We start from the raw sequence: 13,235 nt of genomic DNA, 5'->3' as shown, positions 1-13,235 counted from the left end.
GCCCCACAGTAAGTACATGAGAAAACACACTGCTTTATCACTACTGGACAGTCATTAGATCAAACCAGAATCTCTCCCCTTGGTCTGTGAATGTTCAATTTTAAATAAGAAACTTCAGATTTGGCCTCAGAAATCACCTGAAATCATGAAACTTTAAAAGAATTTTACAGTAGACAGGAATTCCCTGGTGGTCCAGTGGCTACAAATCCATGCTTCCACTGCAGAAACCAATTCAACCTCTGGTTGGGAAGCTAAGATCCTACATGCTATGCAATGCACATCAGTTCCTCATCAAAAGACTTTTACAGTAGAGACAAATTTATTTCTCTGTTAAATTCAGAAAGGGGAATACTTTTTTTTAATTTTTATTTTTACTTTATTTTACTTTACAATACTGTATTAGTTTTGCCATACATTGACATGAATCCACCACGGGTGTACATGCGTTCCCAAACATGAACCCCCCTCCCACCTCCCTCCCCAGGAATACTTCTTACTTACTAATTGTCTGTAACTCCTATACTTAGCTACTTGGAGACACATATATACCAACTTCAGGCCAGTTGAGGTTTTAGTGAAGTTCTCTGAGTTAGTTTTAAGGATAGTCTTTGAATTAATAAGGAATATTATTTTTTCCCTCTAATAAGCAAAAGCAGTTTGCAGCTAGTTACATAAATTTCACTAGGGTTATTATAATTTTCTAACTTTTTGATTTCTGTGTATGTGTGGGTGGTGGTGGGGTATCAGTCATAATTCTAAACTTCTTCCTCAAAAGAGTAACTTGATGTGAAAACGCCCTGTCTAGTTATACTGGTTTCAAAACTTGGACTAGGTGGGCATACAAACATTTAACAAGTATGAAGGTGCTGCTTCATACTTGTTAGGATGGCTATCATTAAAAAAATCAGAAAAACCAAGTGTAGGTGAGTACATGGGGAAACGGAAACCTGTGTGCGCTACTGGCAGGAATACAAAGTGGTACAGCCACTATGGATGACAGTATAGCAATTCCTCAAAATATTATTCATAGAATTACCAGTGATCCAGAAATTCCACTTTCTAGATACCTACGCAAAAGAACTTAAAGTGGGGACTTGACGAGAGAATTTGTACACCCATGCTGATAGAAAAATTTACAGTAGTCAAAAAATAGAAGCATCCCAAGTGTGTCAATCAACAGATAAATGGAAAAACAAAATGAAGTATATACATAAAATGGAATATTCAGCTTTGAAAAGGAAGGAAATTCTGACACATGCTACAACATGGATGAACCTTGAAGACCTTACACTAAATACAACAAGCCAGTCATAAAAGGACAAATACTGTATGATCCCATTTACATGAGGTACCTAGAACAGTCAATTTCATAGTAAAAGAAAGAGATGTAGCTGCCAGGAGCTAGAGGCAAGGAGAGAATAGGGAGTTACTATTTAATGGGTATACAATTTCAGTTAGGGAAAATGGAAAAAAGAAAAGTTCCGGAGATGGATGGTGGTGATGGTTGTACAACAATGCAAATGAGTGCTAGGTAATGCCTGTGAAGTATTTAAAAATAATTGAAATGGTCAATTTTATGTGATATATTTTTGGTCACACACACACACACAAAATACAAAAAAATCTTTTCTACCCATGCTTTTGATCAAGAATTTTAGCTACCAGATACTAGCTGTGGTAAGCAGAAAGGAATTCATACTACTAATGGATGCAGTATACAATAAAAACCAGTATCTTCCAATTCAGCCTGTAAACAAAAACACCTTATTTTTAACACAAATGACAGTGAAACTATAATAGCACTAGAACAAAATACCTGCTAATTTCTCTATTTTTTTTTAAGGTAAATTAAAAGCCAGACATACGAACAGTACGTTAAATTTAGCAAGACAGCCATGATGCTAACCTACCTGTGTGTGTCTTCCATCTCCTTCACTAGACGTTCTAAAGTATTTGTATAAGTCCCACTATGAGCATGTTCCTAAAATAAGAAGAAAATTTAGGAATACTTCATAACATATCTTAGCAGAAGAATTGGGATCTTTTAAGTTACTCAGAAACTAAAAAATAATTTTTTTTAATAACCTGGGCCAGGAGGATATATTTTTTTAAAAAATAATTTTCACCATCATGCTTTAAATTGAGAATTCTGTAGGCAGGCAATTTGATTTTACCATCTATTAGGAAAAGGTACTATCATAAAAACCCTGCTAGTCTTAGGAACTGACTGCCAACACCCAAGGGCTCCATGGCTACCCTGTCTTTATTTTTAAATTCTATTTTACTGGAATTAAACTACTAATTTTTAGGTGTTACTATGAAACAATAACACCTTCCCCACCAAATTTTACACACATATGAAAATTTAATTCAGCTTATTCCCAAGATAGCATGAAGCACTTCATAAATAAAACTGCACACCACAATTAACAACATTTCTACACTCTACCTTCATTTACAGCAGTGGTCTCCAAAGCAGGGGGTGTGCAAGGTGATCCATTGGGGTGCAGGAAGAAAATAATAGAACTTCTATTTATATGGAACTTCTATAGAAACTCCAGTAGAACTTACTCTATATTAACTTCTATATAACTTCTATAGAAAAATACCTTTTCTTCTTCCTTTCATATTGTTTTTTTCATATGCTTTAGAAAGTACATAGCAGTATAGTAATACATGTATATAATCTATAAGTCTACATATATTGGGCTACATGCTCTAAATTTGTTTTACTAGTAAAAGTGTATCTGATCAAAGAAGTTTGGAGACCACTGATTTACAGTTAAAAAGCTAAAAATGTGGGAAACCCATTCACCAAAAAAGAACTATACTGCTTTCAGTCTGAGTTGTAACAAACACTGAATTTTAAAGTAAGTTCTAACAGATCTATCGCTCTTTCACTAGTCAATCCATTTTTCTCTCTTCAAGTAAAGATAGATGTCATAGAACTACTTACTGTATAGTCTGATGACTGAGATCTAAGCCCTTTAGAAAGAGCTGGAGGCTTTCCTGTAGCTGTAGGAGTCTGATTGAAGTTCAAAGCCATTATTTCTTCCAGTGATTTTAATGTTTCCTCTTCCTCATCACTCTCTAGGTTATAACCTAAACTTTCTTCATCACTATCAAAATCACCCCTTAGTTTCCTTTTCAGTGCACTGCTACCTGCATTAGAATTTCCTGAACTCTCTTTATCTGAAGGGGCTTTATCTGAAGGTGCTGGTGGGCTTGGAATACATGGCACAACTTCCAAAGCAGCTGGGGAAGACTTTGTAGGAGTGCCATATTCTGAACGTAAAGATCCCTCAGAAATTTTCCCTGAAGATATGTTAGAATCAGCCTTATTAGTCTTTGCTTTGTGTTCCTTGTGTTTGGAGGACTCTGTAGAATGCCCAGAACATTCTTTAGGTGAAGAACGCTCTTTATCTTTTTTAGGAACTGGAAGAGTGCAATTTTTAGCATTTAATGGAACCCGAGAGGAACCAGCACTTGGAACATGGGAAAGCAAAGGCAGAAGTTTTGTCTCCTGTGATGCCACAGAGCTAGCAGTTTTATTTTTCTGAAGGTTGCTAGCTTTTTTAACTGCAGACTTTTCCTGAGGTAAAGGTAAGTGGGGTTTCGGTATCTTAGTCTCTTTGGTACTTGCCACACGGATTTGGTCACTACCACGGATTTGGTGCCCAGAATTTGTAGGTGTCAAGCCTGCAGAGGAGCAATCAGCTTCTTCATTTGGGTCCTTGGATATATCTTCCAAACGCAATACATCACCAGGTGTCTTCAGTGCAATATGCTTTATAAATTTTTCTTTCTGATGTGGTCCATCGGGACGCTTCTCAAGGAAGGACTCTTTTGCTTTTGGCATTATAGATTCTCTTGTGCTTTTCAGATCTGAGTCCACAGAGTTCCTTTTTCTTTTGTCAGGGAATTTATTCTGCTTAGAGCCTGCTAAAATTTAATTTTTGCCAGATTAGTGAAAGTATACTTTTCTATCTTATTAAACTTTATTCAAAGAGTGTCTAGAACACCCTGACAAAGTATTTAAATTCTAAAAGCTTAGGCTGAGATTATCACATATGGAATGAGGAAAAAGTTAATAATATATTTCTTTGACATACTCATGTCAAAGAAATTTAGTCCAAAGCGAACGACAAATGCTCATTTTCACTCAAAAGCTATTAAAAGTTTAGTACCTAAACAGAATTAAAGGTGTTACTTGCCAAAATACTAAAAAACTGTATATCTGTATCAAGGAAAGGTAATTTCTCAATTAAAAAAACTTCCTGTAAGTATTTCCCTACTATTAAATTGTTTATTCTTTCCCATTTAACTTTCTAATCCTCAGCTGTGTTATGGGTTGAAGTGTAGCTCCCAAAATAATATGGGGAAGTGTTAACTCCCAGAACCTCAGACTATGACCTGAATTAGAAACAGGGTTTTTATAGGGGCAATCAAATTAAAATGAGGTAATTAGAGTGAGTCCTAATCCAATATAACAGGTATCCTTATAAAAAGGGGAAATTTGGACATGGAGAAAGACATGCAGAGGGAAGATAATATGAAGACACATACAAAGAAGATGCCATGTGACCGGAGTGATCCATCTGCAAATCAAGGAATGCCAAGAATTGCAGATAAACACAAGAAGCTGGAAGAAGGAAGGAAGGATTCTTTCCCTAAAGTTATTGAGAGCATGGCCCTGCTGATAACCTTAGTTGGGGAATTCTAGCTTCCAGAATCATGAGACAATAAATTTTTGGTGTTTTAAGCCATCTAGTTTTAGATACTTTGTATGGTAGCTCTAGGAAACTAATACAACTTGACTCCATGTTAGGAACTCCATCCAGAAGCACTTTAATTTTAAACACCACATATACATGAATTAACCAGTTTTTTTTAAAATTTCCATGTTTAAAAATGTGATGTTTCATTAATTCATTCTGAAAAATTCACTATTTATATAATTAGTATTCTCAAAATCAAATTTCCCTAAACCAAGTTTCTACACATGGACAGATGTCCCCACATCTCAAGTTGGATTTAAAAAACAAAAAAACCTCAAGAAGTTAGGCAATTATTTGGATAAGCTTATCAATACACAGTCTGGAAAATCAATATGTAAGAATGAAAAATTAATTAATGATAAAATGTTCCAGGACTTCCTTGGTGGTCCAACTGGTTAATAATCTGCCTGCCAAAGCAGGGGATGTGCGTTTGATCCCTGGTCTGGGAAGATTCCACATGCTGTGGAGTAACTAAGTCTGTGTACTACAACTACTGAGCCCAGCTGCCACACCTACTGCCCCTGTGCCCTAAAGCCTGTGTTCCACAAAAGAAACCACTGCAATGAGAAGCCCAAGCACCACAATTGAAGAGTAGCCCTCACTCGTTGTCAACTAGAGAAAAGCCTGTGCATAGCAATGAAGACCCAGTGTAGCCATTAATATACAAATTTATATAAAACAAACCAACCCAGGAGAACTTCCCTGGTAGTCCAGTGGCTAAGACTGTGCTCCCAATGCAGGTGGCCTGGGTTCAATCCCTGGTCAGGGAACTAGATCCCACATGCTACAACTAAGACCCGGTACAGCTAATAAATTAAAACAAAAACAAACTCAATCCCCCAAGAGCTCCTGTCTGCATTCTTCTACAGATATTTCCTATTAGCTGATAAATCATTCTATGCTCTCAGTTTTCTGGGGTTAAATGTCTTAAAATGACAGGGATCCTTTATAAGGCAGGATGACAAATCAAATAACCAAGAAAAGAGAAGACTTGGAGAAGACAAGTCTTCATGATTCTTTTTGTGTCTCCTATATAATCTATAGGTTGAATGAATGCTTTACAACATTTCAAAATACTTATTAATATAGAAAATACTCAGATAAGACAAGGACTGAGCTTATAAAAAGGAAAAAAGAAAAAGCAAAGAAAAAAAGAAAAATCCAAATGCTCAACAGAAGATTGGCTATTACTAAATAATAGATTAAGCTGATCCTCAGAATTCAACCATAGGACAGGGCTCTGGAAGATCAATAAGCTAAATGCCTATCCTACCAACATTGCTGAAGTCCCTGAACTTGTATGTGATTAATGAATGTGTGATTATGTGTATCATCACAACTGTTAAGTGTAGTAACAATAATGTAAATAGAGCATAACATCTGGATTAATATCTACTCACTATTTAGGGAATACCTACATGTGATGTGAAGAACCAACTCATTGGAAAAGACCCTGATGCTGGGAAAGACTGAGAGCAGGAGGAGAAGGGAGCTACAGATGATGGGATGGTTGCATGGCATCATTAACTCAATGGACAGGAGTTTGAGCAAACTCTGGGAGATAGTAAAGAACAAGGAAGCCTGGTGTGCTGCAATCCATGCAGTTGGAAAGAACTGGACACGACTTAGTGACTGAACAACCACAAATTCACTATCAGATAAACATGCTTCATGTTATCTAGAAAAAAAAAAATCCCCTTATGCTCTTAATAGTCTACTGATATTCAATTGAAGTATAAATGTATATTAAGATTATTATACCATAATTATTAATGGGGATTATGAAAATAAAAATATAAGCAAAAGCAATCATCTTAAACCTGCCTATGAAAATAGAAAGAACCTTTTTCAAGCAGTTTTCAAGAAGTGCAGTATATAGGATTATGTAAAAGGAAACCACTTCAGTCACCACGAGTGAAATCTGCAAACCCATGAACTGAAGAGAACTGGCTGAAGAGCTTATTGGCAACACCATTACCAGTGGCCCCTTATACTAGCAGAGCTAGTGTAAAGATGCCTTGTTTTTCCCTTCAACAAATATGTTAGCACAGTGAGTACATGAGCAATCCCATGGCTGCAAATTTATTGTTCTTTTACTATAATGTCAAAATCCACTAAAATGTGATCACTAAAACCAAAAATGTTGTGAAAATTAAAACAAACAACACAGATCACTTGGTCAAAATGCAATACACCTCTAGAATGTACAGAAAACAGAGTTTTACATGAAACCAGAAGAAGAATGAGTCAAAACTGTCTCTTTGTACCTGTTTTTTCATCTCTAAAAGCAAGGATGTGAATGAAATGATGATTCACAAAGCACACAGTAAGTGCTCAGTAAATGCTGGCTATTATCAGTACGTCCAATGTATCTTACTGATTGTGGAAATCTGTAAAGCCCACTTTTCAAAGTCTGCAGTCACAGCAGAAAAAATGAGATATACCAGATTATTATTAACAGCAGGCATTTTTGGTGGCCTTTCTTTTTCTATGTTATAAACATTTGTGGTGGTTGAATTTCACAGGGTTTTACCTTCTAGTTAAAAAGAATACTTTAAGAATTACTGAATTAACAGTAGCTATTTGTTATGTATTTTATCAACAGATACTGAAAGTATAAATAAATATCATATAGGTGTCCTTGAATTTGATAATAAAAAGGGATCTTTATATTTGAAATATTAAGAAACACTGTCTTGAACCGTAAGTTTCACTTAAACAGAGCATCTGCAATATCAAGACCTCAGTCCATAATTCAAGAATATAAGATTATGCTTCTTAATGTAGCCAAAGATTCAGAAGTAGAACACTGAATTCCAATATGAGAAACACATTGTAAGGAACTGCTGAAGACGGCAAAGAGTCAAGACAAACTACTTTTTACACATACTGAATTCAAGAACTATTCCTTCTGAATGTAACTTTCCAAAACTTTAACCTAAGACACCCAATTTACCTCTAGCAAGGAAACTGTACATTTAAACAAAGTAAAAACCAGTGCCATTAAGATGCAAACTTATTTAGAATTCTTAAATTTACTTTGATTCTACCTGAAGCAGGTCCCCATGAATCAGAAGAGGATCTTTTTCTTGAGAGATGTCCGTTTTCCTATTAGCAAAATGAGAAAAAATTAATTAGGAGTTGAGAGCAGTCAAGAATGTGAATTTTTCTTCATTATATTTAAACAAAGATTTCTAGACTGACTAAAGCAAGCATCAAATTTGGAAGTAAATCCAGACTTCTACAGCAAAGTATTTTAAACACAAGTCTTTTCTGAAAAAATGAAGTACCTCTGTATTATATGTAAAAATGTCAATTTTCATAAGGTAAATTTAGAAATTTAATGCACCACCAAACATTGAAATCTTATGAAAATGAACCAAACATTACTACATCTATTGATCATTAGCAAATCTCACTGGTAAAGCCACCAAAGTCCCTGTAAGTAAACCCATGAGTTTACAAATATATTTCCAGCTATTCACTCTTAGAATGTCATAGTTTGGTTTATTTTTGGTCCATCTGGTTTTAAAACCATAGCATCTTATATTTACATAGCACTTTGTTATCTCATCTTCCTTTAGTTGCTCAATACGTAGAGACGCTCTTTTGAAACAGGTATACTTAACAAGTTGACTTTCCAGGGGACAGGGACAGTTTTTATGCTAATCTAAATTTGGTCTATTCTCAAAAGAGAAAACTGATGAGCTTAAGATGTATTTGGATAGTTTTCTAAGATGTCATCATTTTGTAGGTTTTCCAGGGCCCATGCTTAATTATTTAAGACATACATAACATAAACCAGCGATTCTCAAACTTCAGGGCAGCCTAATTTAAAAATAACTGTACTCACCCCCAAAAAAAAAAAAAAAAAAAAGAATGCTTATTTTCCTGATTAAGGAACATCTTTGTTCCTGGTCTGAAAAAATTAAGGGCAGAAAACACTGCTTTACATCAGCCATCAGAAATGTTTTGATGGACAGTTAGAGGAAACAATGAAACTAGTTTCTGTATCACTATTTCCTTAACAAAAGGCACTGTATTGTTATCAAACATTTTTATGTTTAGTATTCTAAATATGATAAAACAGTAGCAAGCTAATTTAGCATTTATTGCACATACCAGGTTTGAAAGATTACTGTTTCCAGCTGTGACATCATTCTGTTTACTCAGTTCCTGCCTTGGTTTGCATTTTCTTTCTATACTAGAAGATTTTAAGGAAAGATTGCTTGCTTCTGAGAAAGAATTTTCTGAGTTGATTCTCTGCTCCATTTGCTCCCTTCTCAATCTCTTTAGTTCTCTTTCTCTGCAGTAAGAAGCTAGAGATGACTGGAACTTAGGTCCCAGTGGGCTTTCTCCTGGGTGGTGCCTGGATAGGCTGCTCCTGCTGCTAAGACTTCGGGAGCTGTTCTTGAAGATGTCAGCTTCTGTCACCGTGGCCTGCTTCTTAGAATCTGCACTGATCCTGCCTCGATTGCCATCATTCTTCTCCCTGCTATTTTCATGAATGAAATGTGACTTCCTTCCCTCTGGAGACTGATGTTTTTTCTTGGTCTCTTTTGACAAGAGATATGAAGGAGGAACGTATTTTGTAACTGCCTTTGAATATTTGGTGTCCAGTGACACACAAGGCTGACGTGACTCATGTATACCACGGTCTCTATGGTGCTCTTTAACACCTTTTATGAATGCCTCTAAGACAGGGCTCTTTTCTGATGGCACTCTTTTGGGTTTAGAACTTTTTGGTGAGGATAGTTTCCTTTCAAACTGCTCTGTCCCACTGATGGACAATCCACTTTCTCCATATTTGATGTTCGATTTTTGTGGAGAATCCAACATACGTCTATCTGAATAGCCAATTAAAACAAATGCATATTGTATGTTATTAAAATAGCACAAACTATTACACTTGTATAAATATTATAAATTAACACTTAAAATATTAAGCTATCACAAATGTTTTCAAATTTATATTTAAATAATGATACACATTTTATAGGGGACAGAAATTAAGACATGATTTTATAGCCTTACTTTCATAAAGCTCTCTTTCATCACATCATGTAAGTTCTCCATGGCTCTATTTATGAAGTTACTTTAATCCAGAATCAAAATAGTATACTTAATGAACATTATTGACTTGAATCTTTAAATGTAAGGAAGCATAACAGCAAAGAGTTTCTTCATGATTTTAGAACTTGTGTATCTTTGTAAATAACACTGTATCTTCTTTATATTTTCAATTTTGAGCACCATGTTTAACCAAATTAGTAAGTTTAGAGTAGATTTAAAAATTGACTCCATCTCCCTCCCGAAAAGATCTCACAGAAAATGCACGAATAGTATACATACCTTGTTTTGAAGCTGGTTTGAAGAAATCTATAATTGACTGTTTCCTGAAAATAAAAGCATAACTAATATGGGATCACACTGGTAAATATTAAAACTTCAATAATTCAGATTAAGTTGAGAATACTAGTAGATTTACAGACTAAAGGCTGACTACAGACTATCTGGCTTAATCATGTTCTGACAATACTGCTTTACTAAGCTGATTATAAAATTTTTTTTTAAAATATAGTTCACCAGTTCCTGTAAATTTATAAAAGCAAAACTGAAGTTTATATACTTCATAGTACAAAAATGATAAAACTGGAGTGTGGATCGAAGGAATTGGTAGGCAGTTTTTTAGGACTGAAAGGCTTGCTGCTATGTGGGAGAATAAAAGAACCTGAAGGGATCTGATCCTATTCCGATATCTCCAGTGACAGGTACAAAATTTGTTCTAAAGATGTTTTGCTGAATGAATAATGGAGATTATAAAAACCGATTAAAACTTGAGCAGACTCTTAAGAAGAGTAGATGGTAGAATGGCAAATATGGGTGATTTTGCTGGTTTGGAGAGGCAACTAAAAGAATGTGCTGAGCAGAAGGCAGAAAAAGATCTAAGCTTATACTATATTCTTTATACACTACAGTGGGATGTTAATCTAAGTAATGGCAAAAATTGGAATGAGGAGTGTTTCAAAGTCTTAATATATTAAGAATTCTTAAGATATTTACAAAATCAATGTGTTGCCCGGGAAAAAGAACAAAACAGAGAAAAAGATGTTAAGGAGTAAAGGATAATAAAAACCAAACTTTTTAATTTTTAAGGATTTCTGCACTCTACAGTGAACACAAAGTGAAGTAGGACCATATTACCAGAATTTATCTGATTTGTTCATGTATTTAGTTTCCAACTGCACAGAGTGCTGTTACTACTAAGTAGAGCAAAAAAATCACCTTTCTGGCAAATTTTACTAAAATTTCTTCATTTTAGCTGAAAGAAAATAAGCGGTAGACAAGCTCCCCTAAACATTTATCCACTGTAAGACTGGACTGCTCAGAGAAAACTTGCGCAATGTTAAGTCCCTGAAGCTTATGATGCTTTTATATCTTGCACTCTTTACTGGGCACATCAGAATAGCAATGCCCATCTTTAAGGGTGTACTAAGAGTCTACAATGTTTGTTTGAGATATTAATAGAAAAGCTAAGCAGCCTTGAATGAGTGACATGCTAAGGGAGAATCTATGCCTTTTTTTCGCACTAAATAAATTACATCACAGTAAAGAAATACTACAGGTTTGGCAAAGGGGAGAAGGATACTGCCTCGCGATTGGTTGAGTAAGCGGAGGTGAGAAAGGACTAAAAAGCAGCTAATTAACTCAAAACAAGATAATACTGAATGTTTTTACATTAATTACTAAAAGTAACACTGTATCTCTTCCCTAAAGTATTACATCTTTTTGCTCATTACACCTGGGAGAAAAATGGCTTTGGGTATAACACACAAGAAACCTGTAAAAATAACCATGAATGTAACTTTCAAGAAGTAACAATCCTCTAAATTCAAATGCACAGAAAGGTCCATTATTTATTTATAACTAGTTAAAATTATTTGTAACAGCACACAAACCCTTATCTGAAACTTTTTTGGGAACCAATATGTTTTAGAATTCTGAATTTACTGGATTTTAGAAAGGCGGTAACTTGGATGCATTATAGAAAGCCCCCAATGGGGGCTGAGACTGCACTCTGTAAGCAAATACATAAACGTTTTTTCAGCAAAACTTAAGACTCACACTTAAAGAGGAGAAGACCAACTATAGCCTTCCTCTAGTTCTGGTCAGGTCTGGCTGCCAAGTTAGATGTGGTGCCAAACTTACTGAAAACTTTCGGTTTTCGTAACTTTCTGGCTTTCAGAATTAAGATAAGGGGTTGTGGACCTGTACCACAATATCAGAAGATAAATTTACTGTTAAACTAATATTACAAGTTTTCAAACTTAAAAAAAACAGTACCAAGTTCGAAGAGAATTTAAACATGTTTTATTATCAGAGAATGTCATTTGGTGAAATTCTCCATCTTTTTACATAGCTCCAACAAAATCTTTACAAGAAACCTGGCCTCTTGGAGAGAAAACACAACACATTCCTAATCTGCATGTTCTTTAAATTTAGACTTATCGTGTATACTGGACTTTAAAGCAATTCGTGGAAGTGTTTCCCTCATCACATCTTACATAATTTCACCCACAATATAGAAAATGCTTATACCATTCAACCACTAGGATGAGGAGAACTGACAATGTAGAGAAAACCACTTAAGTATGCATTTAGCAGTTAGGGCCCAGAGTCCAGCTAAAATAAAGGACAAAAATCACGTTCTGCCTAAGGCGGTTGGTTCGAAGCCATCCAGGCTGTGGTCACTAGACCGAGAACACCGTCCCAACTACAGAAAACGAGACTCGAGCTCCCAGCAGTCCCCGCGTGGAGGCGGGGCAGGGGTTTGCCAGGCCCCGGACGCGGAGGCCTGAGCTCGCGGAGGATGGCGGGAACTGGAAGAGCGACCGTCCGTAGATCTCCCTCATACCCTTGCCCCCGCGACCCGGCCCCTTCTCAAGCCCTCTGCACGGTACCTGTCCCCAGGCCTCTCTGTTTTCTTTCCCGCTGCAGCAGGGACGGTACTACCGGGTCTCAGATGGCAGCGCGGGGGCGACGACCCCGGGGCTGGGGATGAGGGGAAACCTGGCCTAGCGGGCATGCAGCGCCTTGTCATGTCGGCGCCGCTGGCGACGGCGGCATGAGCTGTAGCTGGAGAAGTTGGATGCGTGGTTGCCGTCTTGCTGCTGGGACTCGGGGATGCTGTCGGAGCAGAGGTGGGCGGCACCCCCTTCCCTCTTCATGGCGGTTCTCTCTCTTCGGAAGTGACTCCGGTGTGAGCGGGAAGGAACCTGAGGACCCACAGGAGGCGGGTCTTACTTGAAGCGGCGCGTTCTTATTGGCCGGCACCGGGGTCATTCCAGTAGTGGTGCAATAGGAAGCCGTAGCCTCTCAAGAGAAGGCAGGGTTTCGGGGGAGGGGAGGAGAGAAGGAACACTGTTTCCGCCCCCCGTCACGTGCATGGGGTGGGGG

General features: G+C 36.8%; 1 protein-coding gene across 1 annotated transcript in view; it reads right to left on the bottom strand.

Moving 5' to 3' along the window:
* The window catches only part of SLF2 (SMC5-SMC6 complex localization factor 2), a 41,435-nt gene extending 28,460 nt beyond the window's left edge, over positions 1 to 12,975 (bottom strand). The window contains exons 1-6 of the mRNA XM_052660744.1: positions 12,740 to 12,975; positions 10,131 to 10,174; positions 8,901 to 9,625; positions 7,829 to 7,886; positions 2,957 to 3,942; positions 1,911 to 1,981 (exon numbers count right to left, since the gene is read on the bottom strand). Of these exons, the coding sequence (XP_052516704.1) occupies positions 1,911 to 1,981; positions 2,957 to 3,942; positions 7,829 to 7,886; positions 8,901 to 9,625; positions 10,131 to 10,174; positions 12,740 to 12,879 (2,024 nt within the window). The 5' untranslated portion in view covers positions 12,880 to 12,975. The remainder of the gene's footprint in view (positions 1 to 1,910; positions 1,982 to 2,956; positions 3,943 to 7,828; positions 7,887 to 8,900; positions 9,626 to 10,130; positions 10,175 to 12,739) is intronic.
* Positions 12,976 to 13,235: the final 260 nt, after the last annotated feature.

The sequence above is a fragment of the Budorcas taxicolor genome, chromosome 23, assembly GCF_023091745.1.
Source record: "Budorcas taxicolor isolate Tak-1 chromosome 23, Takin1.1, whole genome shotgun sequence".
NCBI classification, from domain to species: Eukaryota; Metazoa; Chordata; class Mammalia; order Artiodactyla; family Bovidae; genus Budorcas; species Budorcas taxicolor.
This window is presented reverse-complemented; position numbering and strand designations above follow the sequence as displayed.